Genomic DNA, 19,558 nt, shown 5'->3' with positions numbered 1-19,558 from the left:
TTTTTGTTTTAAATAGTATTTTTCTACTAATTACTATATTTGTTTTTGAATAACTGCGGCCCTCGACGACTTATTTCTAAAAAGTGCGGCCCGCGAGCAATTTTCTCTAAGAAAATTGGACCGCGAGTTACAAAAAGCTGCCGACCCCTGTCTTAGAACATACTATTTTGAACATAATATTAGATATTTATTTCACTACACTCCAGAAAGCAAGAAAAGAGTTTTTGTTAAAATCAGTTCATGTCAAAATCAATTTAAGATAAAATCTATTTTTTTGAAAAATCAAATTTTAAATAGAAATACAATTATGATTAGATTATATACTATTTAGGTCAGGGGTGGTCAAACTGCGGCCTGTGAGCCAAATCGGTAAAACATTAATCTGCAGCCCGTAATGTACTTTTCAACTAACTTTATACCTATATACAACAATTTAAAAAAAATTAAAGACTGTTTTAACTCTTAGTTTGATAATTTGTTATTATCAGTGCTTTATTTTTGCTCACCTTATTAAATTTGTGGTTTAAAAGGTTTTTATTTATTTATTAAATTTTACAGTTATCTAAATAATTGCTGTCCGCTGAAGACTTTTTTTATTTAGAGTGCGGTCTGCGAGCAAATTTATCTTAAAAAATTGGTCCACAACTTATAATGTACTTAAGTTAACATTTTATGTACTTCAAACAGATTAAAAAACTAAAAAATAATTTTACTTTTTATTGGTAATGTGAATGTAATACTTAACAAATAAATTTAAGTTTTTAGACAATTTTACTCACAAAGAAAGCTTTAAGCTTTGTGTTTAATGTAATTTAAGATAAAAAATCAACAGGCTTTCAGACTTGATGTTTACGTACCACCTTCAATAGAAAATAATGATGATGTTGTTGAAATAATTGCTGTTATTGGAGAAAAAATTACAATGAGATGTCAAATAAAAGGAGTTCCTTTTCCTTATATTAAATGGTTAAAAAGTAAGAAAAAAATTTTTTAAACATGAAAAACATTAAAGTTTAAAATTTAAGTTGTCTATAAAGATTTTTATAACGTTTTATTTCTATATAATTCTTCCTTTTATAACAAAAAACTATTCATGAAACTTTATCAGCAATAACTGTGTAATATTTTTAGGCGAGTCAGAGTTAGACACAAGTAACAAAAGGTACACCCTCCTAGATAGAGGAAAAACTTTAGTGATTAATTCCGCAGAAGTCAGTGATACTTCTAATTACTATTGCGTTGTCAAAAACATAGTCGGTGAAGACAATAAAGAATTCAATGTGTTTGTTCAAGGTTTTTACAAACAAAACTATAAAATTCTAAACCAGTGTTTAAATAAACTTTATCCTATTAAATTTGTTTATGCTTAATTTTCGTTCTTAATGTTTAATTTATAACAGTGCCTCCAGAAATAAAAGGAAGAGACCAAAGATTAGTTGTTAATGAGTTTGATCGGGTCGTGTTACAGTGTTTGTAAGTATAGTTTACACAACTTCAAATAAACAAAGTTATACATAAATACTTTTCAATGTAACAGAACTAAAAATGTTAATAAAACGTTATAAAAACCTTAGCTGATTAAGCTATAGCACTTTTATTAATTTTGTGAAAACAAAAAAACGATTTGAAACTTGTATAACAAGTTTTGACAACACTACTTTGACAATCGGACTATAAATTCCCGATAAATTAGATAAGGTTCTAGCTAAAACTAATCAGTAAGTTTCAATTAAGGATATCATCAATAAAAACTTGTAATTAAGAAAATTTGAGTTTTTTTCACAACAAATAAAATTTCAAATCTAGGCACTGTAAGTTTTTGTCATTTATTAGCTTTATAATAATTTGAAAAAAGACTCGAGTTGTCTTATCAAGTGTAAAACGTGTTAAAAGTTGTTATGACTCTTTGCACAGCAATAAAACAGTACCCGATGGCGCTAGTTTTTCCAAAATGGAATTTTTTTTTTTGAAACTCACTAATTTTTATTAAACGAGTTTCTCGGTAGGAACGGTATGACGTGTTTCGATCAAAATAAGTTAGAATCTCAGTCTACTGGGAGCTTGTGGTGTAGTGCTTTATATTTGAATTTTATTACCCATTGTTTTAATCATATACCTACACCTGAAAAAAAAATTAATGGTGTTTTGTTAAATGTTCTTCACTTTTTATTTAAAACTTGTTTTATATAAAGTTTTGCTGTTACAGTTGACAAACAACTTCTCAAAAAATCTTAAATATAGTATAACTTTACGAACAAAGTGATGCATTTAAAAAAAATTTAAAAACTTTTTTCTTTAACGATGTTCTAAAACTTTTGTATTTAACATTAATAGAAATATACATTTTTATTAAAATCAATTTTTAGTATCGATTAACAAAACTTTGCAAAAATAAATTTAAATTATGTTTTATTATTTTAATAAGTAATGCTAAAATGCTCAGCATACTAAAAACACATTAAGCGTTTTTATACTTAGTTGTTCTAACTTTAGTGAAAAAAGATTAACATATACTTTCATTATTTTAGTTTATAATATCGTATGTTTAGTTATAATTATAAAATAAAGTTTTAAATATAAATTAAAAACTGATCAAAAGACTAATTTTTCAACAAACTTTATAAAAATATGAAACATGTAAAAATTTAGGGCAAGTGGAGTTCCAAACCCTGTTATTGAGTGGACAATGGACGGAAACTCTGTTTATTTGACATCAGAATTGCAGATTGTGGATGCAAATAGTAAATTAGTTATTAGTTCTGCGAACAAACATCATGAAGGGAGTTTCAAATGTACTGCAAGAAACAACGCCGGTGTAGCTAGCCGAGTAATTGACGTCGTTGTGCAAGGTATTGTTCTTTCTTTTGTAGTATTTTGTTCATGAATGCTTACAATTTGTGGTTTTTAAAAGTTTAGTACTATGCATTTTATAAATGTATAAAGTATAAAAGTTATTATTATAAAAAACAGCTAAATATACCTGATTTTAGTAAATTTAAGTCATTTTGGATCATTTTACTATTTTGAGAGTAATAAACTTGGTTTCGTAAAGTGAAACATATATGATACAATAAGAATAACACTTCAGTTGAAATTTAGCTAGCTAGTGTTTGAAAGTTTTTAAGTTAAGTTACAAAGTTATAAAAAAAATTATCGTAATTTTAAGTAAATTAAATATTTTACAGCTTAGCTTTAAAAAAGTTCTTATCAAAGCTCGTTTAATTAGTTCTTTTCAACTTTTTTTAAACAGTTGCACCAAGTATAACTGGTAATGAAGAAATAGAAAACATATCTGTGTTACTTGGTGGACATTTTAGGTTGACATGTGACGCTCATGGAGATCCTTCGCCTAAAATTACATGGACAAAAAATGGACTTCCAATTCTTCAGAACTCCAGAGTTTTTATTGCTAATGACGGAAGATCTTTATTAATTGAAGGTTAAGTTATTTTTTTACTCTTAGAAATGTATACTTTTATCTACATTTTAATCTCATTAACCGTTAAAGACTTCAAGTCTTTATTTTTTATTTTTTAAAGAATCTGAAGAACTAGATGCTGGTTTGTACGAATGTATTGCATCTAACGTAGTTGGAGAACAATCTATTACTTATAATGTTGATGTCCTTGTACCAGCAAGAATTGACGGAGGAAGCCCTCCTGAAGTTCACGTTGTTGAGCACTCTGTTGCAGTACTTGAATGTTTAGTTTATGGAATTCCATTTCCAGATATCAGGTTTCTTTAAATTGTAACTAATTACTATACAAAGTTTTATTATTTTAAATACTTACCATAAATACGCCTATTAGTCAAAAACTATTATAAGATATATTAATATATATTTTTTTAATTACACTACTAAGGTTTGAAAAAAATGTTTTATTAATTAGATGGGAAGTTTACGGAGAACAAATTTATACTGATGAAAATGTAATAATTTCTAATAATAGTCAGACACTTATTATTAAAGATACTTTAGTAAGTAATGCGAACCGATATACCTGTTTCGTCAGTAATACTGTAGGTAGAGCCTCAAGAGACACAGATCTAATTGTATATGGTAAGTTTTAATTTTTCAGGGTATTAATTTTTTTAAATAACGTCTAAATACCTTATAATTATTCTAAAAATTGAGTTTTTTTATTAAATTTCACTTAATAAAACAATTGAATTTTTATATCAGGGTATTTTAGGAACTAAAATGTTCTTAATAATATGAATATTATTGAGAACAATCTTTTGCTTTTTTAGTCTTATGTATAAAAATAAAGCTTCTATAAAATAGACCACGAAAACTCATTTTAGTAGTTATTAAAGTAAGTTTTATATCTTTGAATAAAACAAAGCTCAAAAGAAGTAAATCACAGTTCAACCACAAATTATACAACCAACAAACAATGGAGAAGAGTACACGGTCATAGAAGGAAACTCTTTGGAGCTTTTGTGTGCTGCCACTGGAATTCCTGTTCCAACACTGACTTGGCTGAAAGATGGATCTTTAATTGATAAAAATGTTGCAAAGGTACTACAATAAAGCTTAAACGTAGAAAGACTTCTCAGTAAAAGTTTTGAGAAATACAAAATAACTAAAAGTTTAGATACTAATTGTTTTAAATATCAAGTTTTAGTTTCTATTCTCAGATGTAATTTTTTGCTATGTAAACGTAGTTCTTTATAAATTTGCAGCATATAAACTTATAATCTTTATTTCATAAACTATATTAAATCTTATTTTAAACACAAAGTATACAAAAATTAACTAAAAGCTATAGTAAAACAATAAACAAACTTTATAGTTCGGTAACAATAACCAAGTCTTGATGATTGATAGTGCTAATGTTGATGACCACGAGGGTACGTACAAATGTATTGCATCAAATGTAGTTGGTGAGGACTATCGAACAATGTCTGTTGTTGTAAATGGTAGGTTTAAACTCATCAAACAAAAACATAGTTGTTTTTTGTTGTTGCAAGTTAGTTTAGCAACGTTTTAGTATTAATGATGGTTAGTAAAACTATAACTCACCTAAAAAATTTAAACTGTCCCAAACTTCACTAAAACTTTATACTTACTTATTTACAAAGTATTGATTATGAACTTTATTTTTGCTTTAGTCCCTCCACTAATACAAGGAGAATCAAAAGAACGTACAAAAGTTATTGAGTCTGGAAGAAGTGAAATTATGGAGTGCAGAATTAGAAAAGGAAAACCAACACCAGAGGTATATTTTATAACGTGTTCGCTTGTATTTTTACGTATTTGTAGAATGACATCGTCTTAAAGTATTATATACTATTTTATTAATAATAAAAATGTAAACATTAACAGATTAAATGGTATAATGGTGACAATCAGCTAATAGACACATATTCTAGCGATAGTGGGTATCTTTTGACAAATTCGCGTCAAAGATTCCATGTACTAAGTGCTAGATTGTCAGACGTTGGTAAATACTGGTGCAATGCTAACAACGTTGCCGGAAATTCAAGAAAATTCTTTAACCTTAAAGTTATAGGTATGAAATAAGCTTATAATTTGTAGTTCTTAGTTTAGTTTTTACGTTTATACAAACCTTGAAACGTTGTAAGTTTTACCACAAGACTGTTTTTATATTTAAACTGGTTTATCTTATCCAAAGACAAAATAATAACTAATAAGATTATTTGTATTAGTTTTGATCAAAAACAACTTAAACTTTTTTATTGGAACAGTTGCACCTCACATAGAAAGTGAAGGTGAAATAACTTCTATTAACGTAATTGTTAACCATGATGTTACACTTGAGTGCAAGGTTAAAGGATTTCCAATGCCTGAAATCGAATGGCTTAAAAATGGAGTGAACGTTAATCAGCTATCAAAAAGTCTATACGATTCTAACGGTAAATTTATATTTTCAAAAAGTAGAGATTAATCTACAACTATAATTAAACATGGTATCACTAAAAACTTGTGATGTACTGGATTTAGATCCAGATCTGGTTTTTAAATAACGATCCGGCCGGATCCGGAACTTGTTTTCAAATAAATTTGTACACTTTAAAATTATATTTGAAACTTTAAAGTACACTTTAATATTATATTTTTCCTTCATTTTTAGTAGAGTTAGAAAACTTTTTTAGTTGATGGGCAAGATCTTTTGCGGGTTGGACATAACAAAAATTAAATCTTTGTAGACTGCGTATTTTTCATAATTATAAATATCTATTTAATTTTTTTGATTGCAAAACTTTATTGAAATAACCATACTGACTACTATTGGTTTCAAATAACTTGATCTGGATTTACTTTTGGATAGCATAAGCTAAATTAAGTGATCTACCGCATCCACATAACTAGGATCCAACTGGTACTAGATCTGTCTTTGAAATTAAGATCCGGCTGGATCGAGATATTAGTGAAAAAATGCAGGATCTAGATCGTCGATCTGGTTGATTCCCACTGAAAACATTTTTACTTTTGTGTTTAAAATATATTTTTTAAATTTTGTATACCATAGAAACTTGTTCACTTCAGCTTAAACTTTTTTTAGGGGCACGGTTAACACTATTTAACGCACAAGAAACAGATGCTGGCATGTATCAGTGCATAGCTACAAATGACGCAGGAAACTCTACCAAGCAATTCAAAGTTGAAGTTTATTGTAAGTTTTTTTACAACTCATAATTTCTACTTAAGACAAGTTAAAAATTAAAAAGCTTAAAAAAATATTACATATAAGTTTTATATGTAATTTAAACTACCGGCTTGTTTTATAAAATAACTCGTTTGTGATGCTTAACTTTATTTTGTATTTTAATCAGTTACTTCTACATAAACCTTAATGAAATTTATATAACTTACTCCAAACTTTTTACTTTTTATTTTTTGTTACTTTAGATTTTTTATAAAGCTTTTAAAGTAAGTAAATATAACAAAATTAAGGTTAAATTAGTTTTATTAGTCCAACTTACAGTTTTCAAATAAACAATATTTATTTATTATTACTTTCTTTTAAAAAAAAGTTTTTTACTTAATTATCACGTATAAACTTTTAGATAATTTATATCAAATAGTATAGATTCTTAATATTTATAAAGTAACGTGTTTTTCGTTTTTCAGTAGATAAAAAGCTTAATATTTAAACAGTACCACCAAGTGTTATCAATGACAAAATTGAGAATGTGACTGTTACTGAGTTTAACCCTGTTTCACTTCATTGTGATGTCACAGCGTATCCAGCTCCTGTAATTCAATGGTTCAAAAACTCACGCCTTGTTCTACTAAGGCCAGGAATGAATATTAGTTATGACGGATACTTTTTGGACATTGAGTCGGCTAACGTTTGTTTGCTATTTCAAGAAAACATAGACTATATATAAATCCGGAAAAATTTGGTGTCTTTAGTAACATCATAACTATTGATTTTTAACTATATAAAGTATTCTGTACAGTGTATAATTTTATTACTTATTTAAACTTTAATTCCTGTTAGGATCAAGATACTGGACTTTACCATTGTGAAGCGGTAAATATAGCTGGAAAAGAAAAAAAGACATTTAGACTAATCGTACAAACCATTCCTGTCATATCTGGACAACCAATAATCGACATTGAGCATGGTTTGTAGAAAAAATGATAATAAAATTTTAGGACATAAATTATTATGACCTAACAAAATTTTACATGTTAAACGTTTTTAACCTTTGTAATAAAAATATTAAATCTTTAAAAGTTGTTGGTGACAAAGTAGTCATGGATTGTTTAGCTGACGGAATACCTCGTCCACAAACAAAGTGGACTGGTGGCATCATCGATCAAAAACTTTTCAATCGTTTTCTAATTAGAAATCAAGGTAGAACACTGGTCTTAGATCCTATCGAGGTACAAAGTTTTAATAGGAATGTATAAAAAGTTATTTGTAAGTCTAAATAGTTTTAATAATCATTAAACTAGAAGAGCTTTAATTTTAATGTTTTAAATTAGTTAAACCTTTAGATAGTATTTAAAATAGTTAAGAGTTGTTTTTATCATTTTTAAATATTTGCAAGAGTTTAGTTTGGTGTCAAAAAACAAATAAGTCTACGTTTTACTTTTTCTAATGTTAATTAAGCTGCTACTTTAAGCTTTCGGATAGTGGAACTTATACGTGTGAAGCACTAAATGATGCTGGAACGGCCAAAAAAACGTACAACTTGGATGTTTACAAGCCTTCAGAAATAAGCAATAGTGATGTTACTGACGAGGTTGTAGTAAATAAAGGTGATAGATTTGTGCTTTTATGCGATTACAGCGGATATCCTTATCCTACAGTACAGTGGTTAAAAAACCAGAGATCACTGCAAAACGAGATTGACAAGTTCGTTTTTAAGATGTTTCTTTTGATTAAACTTAATGGAAAGAAAAAATTAATAGTCTAACTCAAAAAAGGTAGTTTGTATTTATAGTTTTCAGTTTTATAACTAAACAACTGAAAAATAAAAAACAAAAATAAATACTAAATGAATATCCTTTCTGTCATTGTTTTTGGTAATTTTTTTCAATAAATATTTTTAAATTAAATGTAACTTCTTTTTGTTTGTAGCATTTGTTTTTACCACTGGTTAAAACTCAATTTAAAAGTAAAGATATCTCTTTTTGTTAAAATAAAATTTATCAATCAAAAAATTAAATATAGCTTTTGCAAACTTTAACAAAAATTTAAAACATTATAGATAAAGTAAAAGTTGTTAACCCGAAAGATTCACTTCAAAGCAGATTTTAAAGTTAAACTTACTCTTATAAAAAATTTAAAAGTATTATATAATTTAAGAACATTGTGCAAAGTCCTTGGTGAATTTTTGTGCAAGCTTCTTTTAAATATAATTGATCTAAATTTTTCAATTGAAAATAAATATTCGAAGAAAAAAAAACAGTTGTTTTTTTAAGAATACCCAGTTTCAATAAGCCATACTATAATAACTATTATAATAGTATATTACTTTAACATAAATTTCAAGTAAACTAAAAATCAATTAAATATGTTTATACTGTTAAGTACTATACAGATGAACTTGTATATGATTAAAAAATACACAAAAACTCTGCAACAAACTCGTTGTGTTAAAAACTTTGCTTTTTATGTTAATCTATAAATTTAAATTGATTTTAATTATATTTTTGTTTTAAACAAAATGAACTTTTCGTGTTGTTTCTATTTTTCATCTCTTTGTTATGTTTCTTTCAGTTTAATTGGCCTAGGTGTTGGTATCTGTATCCATTGTATTGACAATAAACTCGCAATAATAATTATTGCAAAACTACAAAACAGTTTTAATGCTTTATTTTTGATAGATTTGATTTACAGTTAAACTATATATGTGTTTATCGTTATGATAATGTATTGTTATATACCGTTATGTAACTGCTAACCTTGTAAATTCTTTTCAGTTTATAAAGATCTTGCTAATAAAGTGTAATAAATAAATTAAATTTTCAAGTTAATTTTTTTTATGTTGTTACATACATATAAGATATAACTGTCTAAGGCGCCAAATCCTACAAATTTAAACAAGCAAAACCGTCGAAATTTTAAAAACAATTGCATTCTACGCAAATACTTTAACATTATTTATCTTTAAGTTTAAAACGCCGTCATAATAACAAAGTAAAATGCTTTTTATTATTTGGATAAACATTTTAGTAGTGTTTTTTAGATTTAAAGAAAATTATAAATAAAAACCGTAAATGCAATTTTATGTTTTTCTAAAACATTGTTTTGAGTTGCTCGTGTTTACGTGGCTCATAGGAAATAAAAATGTTAAAATCTTTGAATCCTATAAGTAGTTACAGAACTTTCAAAATTCTTTACAAAATATTATATTATATGCATTAATTAGAATTTAAAAAAGAGTAGTAAACAGCTTTGATTTTTAGTGGCACATAACTAGTACATTTATTGGATACTCTATTCCCACTTTTTTTTTTATGAAGATAAAATAAACTAGTTTCTAAACATCATATACTAAGAGGTTTGTAACGGTTAACCTTTTTTAAAGTTTAGTGTTCAAAATTTCGTTAACAAAAAATATATTTAATTCTAGTGCTATTGTTCATGATGATGGTCGCAAGTTGATAGTAGAGTATGCAGATGTTTCTGACACAGGAAACTACAGATGTGTTGCTAACAATAATGTAGGAATTGCTGAAAAAAAGTACAGTGTTAAAGTTAGAGGTAGGTGTTGTTTTAATTTGTTTCTTGTTTTAATAATGCTCAAACCTAAAAATTTAAATTTTAAAGGTTTTGTTTAAGTCTTAATTTCAGAATTTTTAAGTCTTCTTGTATTATTAGAATTAATCACAACTATACAAATAAATATTTAGTTAAAAAAAATAATTGGGCTTAATACATTTTCAAGTTCCACCAACCATTCTTAATGAAGATAAAAACATTTGGGTTAATAAGGGTAGCAATGCGTCATTATCCTGTGAAGCTGAAGGTGTACCACAACCAAAACTACATTGGTTGGTAAATGGACTTCCTTTAGTTAAAACACCTCATATCAGGACTCATTCAGCAGGAAGAAATCTGAAAATATTCCGTGCAAATGTAAGTGTAATTAACTTTTTTATCGGTAATTAATCTTATTAAAAATGCTGCTAAAAAAAAAACTTTAGAGATGTTTTTATATAGATATTTTTTTCTAACAAACTTATATAATGAAGCACATTAGCAGTTTTATTTACAATATATACTGTTAATTTCTTAAAGGTGTGCCTAAATTTTATCTAAGACTAAGTCAACGATATAAAAGTAAAACTTAGTTAAGCCTAGTGCATAAAGTTTATGATCACAAAGGACGAAGATTCAGCAACATACACCTGTGTCGCAACAAACGTAGCTGGTAAGGACATGTACGACATTGCGTTAGAAGTTTTCTCTTCTCCTCATATTACTGACGGAAACAATCTACAAAACATTGACGTTATCATAAATGATCCTTTTACTCTTGAATGCAATGCGAAAGGGTTTCCAAAACCTGATATTGAGGTTTCAGACTTTACATAAATAACATTTAAAAACAATAATTTAATTCTTTAATTATAAAAGTGTTTAAATTGTAAAAAAGCTTATAAAATTGCTTGTAGAATTGAGTGATTAACGAAAACAAATAAATGACTAAATATTTTGTTTATTGTATGTTTTTTTTCAAAAAGCAAATACTAAAATAGTCTTGATACTTAAATACTTTTTTATACTTTGTATGAAATCTGCTTTTATTTTATTTTATCAATACACTTTTTTTACAAAACTACACTTGAAAGTTTTAAGTAAAATTACATTGTGTCTTACTTAACATTACTTTTATAACAGTGGTTTAGAGATGGGTTGCGAATAGCTTCTACTTTATCTTTTGACTCCGTTAACCCTACAAGCGGTTACTCGATGACACCTAATGGCAGATATTTATCAGTAACTTCGGCACAATTAATACACTCAGGTGGCTATACATGTCAAGCAGTTAATAAAGCTGGAGGGAGTAATAAAAAGTTTTATGTAAACATAAAAGGTAAGACTTTTGTGAAAGAAATTCTTGAAGTAAAAATTTCTTTCATATTTTGATTTTTTTAATTAGTGAAACAAGGTAAATCTCTTCATAAGCTATAAATTTTTGTTGATATCTAAGTAGTTTTGTAAAAACTGAAGTTAAAAGCTATCAAAGTTTGATAGTATGTACTGAAAAATAGCCTCATTGTTATTTAATATACTTATATATATAAACTATATTTAAGCCCTTCCAAATGCAATATAGAAACTTGTTCAGTTACTTGATTTATATTCAAATTTAACTTTGTTATTAAAGTATAAGAACAAGCATAATAAGTAAATAAGTTTCTATTTTGTACACTGAGCCCTTTTGTGCAAATTCAGAGTTACATCAAAAAGTTTTTAGTTTAGTGTAATTTGTTTACTTCTGTTTTGTGAGCTTTGAGTCTTTTAATTCTAAACTTTAAACAGCTGAGAGCTTAAAAGCAAAACAGTTGTTCTTATGTTATAATTTTTGCCTTTTTGGAACTTATTTAGACTTATATATATAAAAATTTAGTAAACAAAAATATTTTTTTACTCTGTACAGCTGTTTCAGCGTGTACATACGCTTGTTAGCAAGATTTTTTTTTACTTTGGAGAAAATTTAAAACATAACTAAACAATTATATTTAAAAATCAGATGTTACGTAATATTATAGTATACACATGATAAACAAACTTTAAAACACTTGTTTTTAATGAATTCTTTATTGTAATGTAGACATCAGTTTGTTGCTCTTTTATTAAAGAATTTGGTTCTTTCACTTTAAAAATTTGAAGCTTATTCTACTCTTTCACTTAAAAAATTTAAAGCTTTTCAGTGTTACATAGTTTACATACATTTTTCAAACTATATATTTTTTTTTTATTAGTTCTTCTTAATCAATTTTCAATTTAAATATATTTTTACAATAAATAAAACACTAATTATTTTGTGATACAATTATTTATCTAGTCTACAAAATTATACCAGCTCAATCAGTCACTTTCAATAGAAACAAAACATAAATGAAAGTTTATACAGTTTAAACTGAATTCTTTAAAGCCCTATTACATTAGATGCAGAGGAAAGTTTTCTTATTGAGAGACATTGTTTGGCTCTTCATGTTTAGCATACACGAGTACAATTTTTTTAACACCTTTCTATTGAAAATTTTATGGTACAGTACAGGTGTGTTTAAGCTAAGAGTAGTATTTTCGTCTCGGCTAATAAACAGTATGGTGGAGTAAAGTATATATTTCTTTTAATATAAATATTGTATTTCCACTAATGCTTGTGACCTCTTTGACTAACGCTACCTGAGAGTGTTATTTTGCTCTATTATAATAACAGCATCCTTAGATAAATTTTTCATTACTTCTTTATGATTTTGGTATTTTACTTATAACATATCTGGGTAATTTAATTTTACCTTAAAATCGTTGCTGGATGGCTATGTTTTCTATACAACGTATAAGTTTCGTTGCAAAGGTGTAGCTCTACACCAAAAAACAGCTTTTAGAAGATTAGGCTCTTTGGTTATTTTGTTGTCAAATATATTGAACACCTTCTTCAGTCTTAAAAAAGCATTTCATTAATTTTTCTACTTGTACAAAATATTTAATAATAAATGCATATGTAATTTAAATAGATAATTAACTCCAGTTCAATAGACATATTTAAGAACATCAAAAAAGATTACTAGTCTGATATTCTACAATATAATTAATGTAGTTCCGCCATCAATTGATCGAGATAATAGCTCACCACCTGACGTTACCACATATGTTGAAACACCGACAACTTTGAGATGTGCTGCCTACGGTATACCATCACCAACTATAACTTGGCTAAAAGGTAATTCAAATTGCATAATAATTTACCCAGTAAAAAACTTTAATGCTATACAAAATATTAATATTTTTAGATAACTTTATTTTACAAACTAACAAATTTAACTTTTTAATTAAACTAGATGGAAATTCAATAGATTCGGATAACAAGCGTAAATACAAGCTACAGTTTGTAAACAGAAACTTAAAAATTCGGAATACTTTATTGGAGGATGAAGGAGTATTTACTTGTCTGGCATCAAACTCTGCTGGAAACGCTTCTCTTGACTTCACTCTTCATGTACAAGGTTCATATTGTTTTTTGTTTTTTTTTAAGTAGATTTAAAGTGTTACAGCAAAAAATAAACGTTTAATTGTTCTATAAATAAAATTTCGTATATACTTTTTATAATTAGATGAATAAAGTACTAAAGTATAAAAGTTTTTAAGACTTTATTTTTCTAAAATACTTGTAACAACTTATTTATACCTAAAAATAAAATTTTTGAGTTATTTTAACACTTTTATTAATAAAATTAAAATAGTTAATTTACTAATACAATAAATACTATAGTGCCTCCAGCAATTATTGGTTCAAACCAAACATCACCAAATTTAGTCGAAGTGCAATTAGGGTATACATTTCAATTAAAATGTCTTTTAAAAGCTGGAAACCCGAAACCAACGTTTGTTTGGACAAAAGGAAGGAGTCAAGTTATTACAGAGTTAGTACTTTTCTTAAAAAACAATTATTTCAACACTTATAACAGGGATCAGAAAACTTCGTTTTGCTATGTACTTTTCAGCTATAAACAATTTTTTTATAATAATAAAAAAATATTTTTAGTGATTGAAGCTTTGAATTTAGTACTTAGTTTGACATCTACTATATACTAATGTTTTATTGTTGCTTAATTTATTACACTTTTATTTGTTTTGTTTTTTATTACAGCCACATTTTTTTAATAACTGCGGTCTGTCAGTCTATGAATTGTAATCTAATGTATTTAGTAGATGTACTTATGTTATGTACTTGTACTTAGCCTTATACTGTAAAACGTAACAAATCTAATTAAAATCACTCTAAACACTTTAAAATACATTATAAAATCTTTAAGGTAACTCGAAATTAATTAAAAATGTTAGACTTTTACTTTATATATAGTTTTTTTAAAATTCAAAAGCATTATAAATTACAAATGTTTTTATGATAAATCAAAATTTTGATAATACTAACTTATATATTTAACTAAAAGATATAATCGAATTTAATTTACTCTAGGAAAATAATACTTTCACTCTCATTTGTTTTCTTGTACTTGCTTGTCTACGCTTGTTTTACGTTCACAGGACTTCAACCAAAATTAAGAATATAGTTAAACTAAATATAATTATTCAAAATATAAATTTAAGTGTTTGTTAACAAAAGATCCTATTGAAACAAGTTTACTGGAATATAATTAAAAAAAATTATACAGTAATTTTCCTATATTGTACCAACATATGTACAACGGATTAACACACAGAAACATACATTGGTACAATAGAGGAAGATTACTGTATAATTTGTTTTAAAACTAAATATAACTAAAATTCGTTTTTCTTTTTAAAAATATCAAAAAACATTCAAAGTATGCTACCTTTTTTTTCTTAAACCTTGATTAAATATCGTTGGCTAGATTTAATCGATCTAGAACTAACGAAAATAGTTTACAAAATTACTTAAACTACTCTTGAAAAAATTAAATTTTCCTTTGATTAAGAACTAGCTTATTATAATTCCGTATAACAAATAAATGCATAATCGTACATACGACGTGAGGTAGACTTATTTCCTTATAGTATCACCGAAATTTTATAACGTTATTTTAACAATATCTGTTAACAAAGAAAAAAAAAACCTTCTTTAATTACAGCGGTCGTAGAAAGTTTTTTGAAAGCGGTCAGATTCTTTCGGTGCAAACAAGCAAAGTTGATGATACTGGAAGGTACCGATGCACAGCTATTAATGAAGCCGGAGAAGACGACAAGGTGTTTGATGTCGAAGTTCAAAGTTTGATGTTTATTTTTGTTACTTAAATAATTAAAAATTTGTTTGCAATAGCTAATTTTTTTTCTAAAGATTTTTTTGGTTACATTTACATTTTTGGGTAACAAAGAGTATTTCTTAAAACGACTAATAGAAAAGTATGATCAGATTGAAACTTACAACAAATATACAAATTTTAAGACTTCAAGTATTTTATAAAAATTTGAAAATTTTAAATACAACTTTTTATTTTAGGTTACTTAAGTTTTTTAATTTGTTTACAAATATATATCAATGTTTTTTATTATAAACTAAACATGTATATTTATAACAAACCTTTGACCACAATAACTGTTTTTTTAACCATAATAGTTAATAAAATATATTCAATTTGGCATTTACTAAATAGATTCTTTTGAAAAAAAGTAATATTCATTTGACTATTTTATAACTTTTGACTATATATTTTCTATTTAAGTATAACAAAAAAGTTTAATTTTGTTTATATTAGAAATTTGACGAATATACTTTTATTTGCCTAATATGTTTTTAATTTCATGAATAAAGATGTTTAATTTATCTTTAAAACTTTTTTAAACTAATACTATACAAATATTATGAAATGCATCTATTAGAAGTATTACGTTAAGTATTCTACATTCAAAAATTTGGATATATATTTCAGCTATGCCGGATTTTGACAGTTTAGATGATAGCTTAATAGATGTTAATGAAGGTTCACCTTTTCATATAAATTGTAAAATATCTGCTGTTCCAACCCCGAAGCTAACCTGGTTTAAGGATGGTATTTTAGTAAAACCTGATGACCGAGTAGTTATTTACCCTGACGGACGAACCTTACAAGTACTCGCTGCAAAGTTAGTTATAGTTAGAAAAAAACATTAATAATTTAAGATTAACAAATGTTGTGATGCATAAGACTCAAATTTTTAAAAGTTATATTGAATGTCTGCTCATTTTTAGATATCACATTAAAAAAACGTAGTTAAAATAAAATCTAGTTTCACTTACACCTAGGATAGTTTGAATTTTTAGTATAAATATTGATAATTTATAACTGTTTTTTGCTGTCATTTCTAATGTATGTATTTATTTTTTACCGGAAAGTTATAATTTTAAAACAAAATGTATGTCACAACTTAACTTAATTCCGCATAGTAGTTAAATTTTTTCCGTATTTTTTTTATTATTTTAGCACGACTTTAGTATAAGTTTATTATTTTTATTGGAAAATTAGTAAGACAGCTTCGAAAATTGTGTTTTTATTTTGTTGTAAAGTTAATGAGTGTATTAAATAATTGTTTTGCATTTATTTGAAGTTACTAGCTGGTTGATCAAATTTCTATTTTGATAAAAATAAAAAACATTATTCATTAAAATATTGTAAATCTAAATATCAAATAAAATTTATCAATGTATGACCAGAAAAAATTATTTTTAAGAAACATAGAATGTTCTTTTTAATAAACGCAAAGCTTTTTTGCTTGATGTTAAATCTGCAGAATTAAACAAAAACGAGTATTTTGGAAATCAAGCAAAATGTTTCCTATCTTTTAAAGAACTAAAAATAAACATTTTTCTATCAAGAATAAGTTTTATTATATATGTCCGTCGAGCCCAGTGGTGATGTTTTCAACTAAAAGCTTAAGAAATCTAATATATTTAGTTTTATTTATTGAGAAATTTTATGAAGTATTGTATCATATCTAACTAATAAAAAGCTTATATAGATAACTTTTTATCAATAACATTATCACTAAGTTTACAATGCTTCACCTGTAAAGTCATCAGAACTTAAAAATTACAACAAATAAATTGTAGCAAAAACTTAAGAAGATAACAAAAATCAAGTATTAATTAAAAAGCAATACAATAATCAATTTTTATTTTCATCACTTATTAATATTTAGTTATTACAGTATCAAATAAACTTAAGGATTAAAAATAAATAGACTTTAAGTGTGGTCATATAGATGTAAACTCAGTTTTAAAATTTTAGACTCTAAAATTATTCATTATAACTATATTTGTTTTTTATTGTAGAAATAATAAAGTTCTTTACATACAAATGTATTTAACTTTTTTAATCATTAGCCAATTATACGCGAGAACATTGTAATAACTTAATTACAAAAAAACCACATAGGTACACAAAAATTTTAGAAAACCTTAAAAAGCATTAGTTTATTGTTATTAATTATCAAAAGATAAATGTTTTCTATATAGAAAATAATTAAACACTTTTAAAATGAAATAAAGAGTTAATTAAATATGAACAAACAATATTTTTGTTTCTATATTAGAGCGGCTGATGCAGGTGATTATGAATGTTTAGCAGAAAACAAAATTGGTAAAGATGTAAAATCTTCTCAAGTTTTAGTAAATTTTCCCCCATCTATAAAGGGTAATAATGTGATACAAACGGTGATGCACGTCAAAGATACTACATTCAATCTAACTGTAAGCTTGCTGTATTACTTAGATTTATCATTTAAATATAAGTGTGACAGAATCAGTCGTTAATAATGTTTTATTTAGACTGATATAAATAAGTAAAATTAAGCCCCATTAATAAAATTTTACTACTAAATTTTTACCACATGTAAACGTGAAAGTAGTTAGATTAAATATTTTAACTAACTTTTAGTTGAGTTTTAAATCTAAGTACATAGTTTACAACACCAGTATAGTAAAGAAATTTTAGAATTATTAGTGTTCAAAAGTAAATAACATGTATTTTTTTTTACTATCATATAAAAAGTTTTGTCCATCATCTTAATTTAAAACTACATTTTGTTATTCAAATTAACTTTGTTATTATATGTACATTTTTACTATTAATCCATTTACTACTTATACTTTAAATGTTATTCGTTAATTTTTTTACAAATTTAATAGTGTTCCGTTAGAGGCTCCCCAAAACCAACCATAAAATGGTACAAAAATGCAATACTTATTGATGAGAGCCTTGATAGATATGAGACTTCTGATGACGGGCAAAATCTTTTGATAAGGTAAATTTTAAAATGAAATATAATAGTTAAAACTACTACAACTTTTTTTTTTCTTAATAAACTCAGCATAGAATAACAAACATCCTGATTAAAACATTAAGGTTTGAATAAGTTTTTACTTTTTAAAGCTTGCAAGTAGCAGTATTTAGAACACCAACACTTTTGTGCAAGATAAATACAACCTTACACGACTTATATCTTTTAAATTGAATCTATGCAAAATTTTCACACTGTTTTTGAAAAAATTTTAAGCATTATTTGTTTTATAGAATTTTTTTAATTGTATGGTAATTAGAGAAAATTATAAAAATGTATATGCTATAGAAAAATTAAAACTATCTACATGATTTAAAACTATCTAAAAAAAATTACTGGTTTAAAAATCACAACTTGTTAGTATCTGTTTTTATTATTTGATATAAAGCAAATGTTAGTAACACTTTAATTTTTTTATGTTAGCTAATGGTGGTGTTTCTAAAAAAAGATTCAAACGAAAAAGTTTGTTGAATTTAAAATTTAAAAAAATTATTGTTTTTACATTATTAAAACTTACGATTTTCCCTGTGTTAATTTAGTACACAGTTCTAAAAATTTTAAGCTGGTTGTGCAATTTAAAATAAAAAAAAAAATTAATAATTATTCTTTGAATTTGTTTTAATCCATTTTGTTTTTATTTTGAAAGCTTCTTTTAAAACCTCCTTGTTTCATAATAATTTATTATTTCAAATATTTTATTAAACATGAACAACTGCTTTTAGTTTTAAAGGTTTTTCTAAAGCTTACTAACCTTTTAGGAATGCTGAGCTGTCAGACAGTGGCTTGTACGACTGTAGAGCAAAGAATAAAGCCGGTCAAGACAATAAGGCATTTAGAGTACAAATACAAGTTCGACCAAACATTTTAGGGCCGAAATTCGAAACAAGAGAAGCCTTCCTTAACACCCCTGTTGTTCTTGCGTGTGATGCTAGCGGAATACCGACTCCGGTTTGAAATCTTACAGTAATGATTAAACTGTATTAAAAGTTTCTGAAGAAGTTATTTTGTTAGGATGACAACTATTAATCATTAGGGCTTTATTTTCATAATAATACTTTTTGTATCTCTCCATGGTAACTTTTTTTTATATGCAATTGCAC

At 25.9% G+C, this 19,558-nt stretch overlaps 1 protein-coding gene across 1 annotated transcript in view; it reads left to right on the top strand.

Annotated features, from left to right (window-relative positions):
* LOC145848737 (hemicentin-1-like) overlaps positions 1-19,558 on the top strand; it is a 71,708-nt gene that overhangs the window by 18,852 nt on the left and 33,298 nt on the right. Inside the window, exons 28-56 of the mRNA XM_082954038.1 lie at positions 833-974; positions 1,132-1,293; positions 1,401-1,473; positions 2,650-2,849; positions 3,251-3,439; positions 3,540-3,735; positions 3,891-4,060; positions 4,368-4,522; positions 4,797-4,923; positions 5,116-5,222; positions 5,330-5,516; positions 5,713-5,880; positions 6,531-6,641; positions 7,127-7,320; positions 7,473-7,599; positions 7,713-7,861; positions 8,104-8,336; positions 10,060-10,190; positions 10,375-10,565; positions 10,815-11,006; positions 11,331-11,526; positions 13,261-13,383; positions 13,502-13,666; positions 13,933-14,083; positions 15,275-15,411; positions 16,073-16,265; positions 17,712-17,868; positions 18,307-18,422; positions 19,217-19,406. Of these exons, the coding sequence (XP_082810164.1) occupies positions 833-974; positions 1,132-1,293; positions 1,401-1,473; positions 2,650-2,849; positions 3,251-3,439; positions 3,540-3,735; positions 3,891-4,060; positions 4,368-4,522; positions 4,797-4,923; positions 5,116-5,222; positions 5,330-5,516; positions 5,713-5,880; positions 6,531-6,641; positions 7,127-7,320; positions 7,473-7,599; positions 7,713-7,861; positions 8,104-8,336; positions 10,060-10,190; positions 10,375-10,565; positions 10,815-11,006; positions 11,331-11,526; positions 13,261-13,383; positions 13,502-13,666; positions 13,933-14,083; positions 15,275-15,411; positions 16,073-16,265; positions 17,712-17,868; positions 18,307-18,422; positions 19,217-19,406 (4,632 nt within the window). The remainder of the gene's footprint in view (positions 1-832; positions 975-1,131; positions 1,294-1,400; positions 1,474-2,649; positions 2,850-3,250; positions 3,440-3,539; positions 3,736-3,890; positions 4,061-4,367; positions 4,523-4,796; positions 4,924-5,115; positions 5,223-5,329; positions 5,517-5,712; positions 5,881-6,530; positions 6,642-7,126; positions 7,321-7,472; positions 7,600-7,712; positions 7,862-8,103; positions 8,337-10,059; positions 10,191-10,374; positions 10,566-10,814; positions 11,007-11,330; positions 11,527-13,260; positions 13,384-13,501; positions 13,667-13,932; positions 14,084-15,274; positions 15,412-16,072; positions 16,266-17,711; positions 17,869-18,306; positions 18,423-19,216; positions 19,407-19,558) is intronic.

The sequence above is a fragment of the Thalia democratica genome, chromosome 1 (assembly GCF_965202585.1).
Source record: "Thalia democratica chromosome 1, ktThaDemo2.hap1.1, whole genome shotgun sequence".
Lineage (NCBI taxonomy): Eukaryota > Metazoa > Chordata > Thaliacea > Salpida > Salpidae > Thalia > Thalia democratica.
This window is presented reverse-complemented; position numbering and strand designations above follow the sequence as displayed.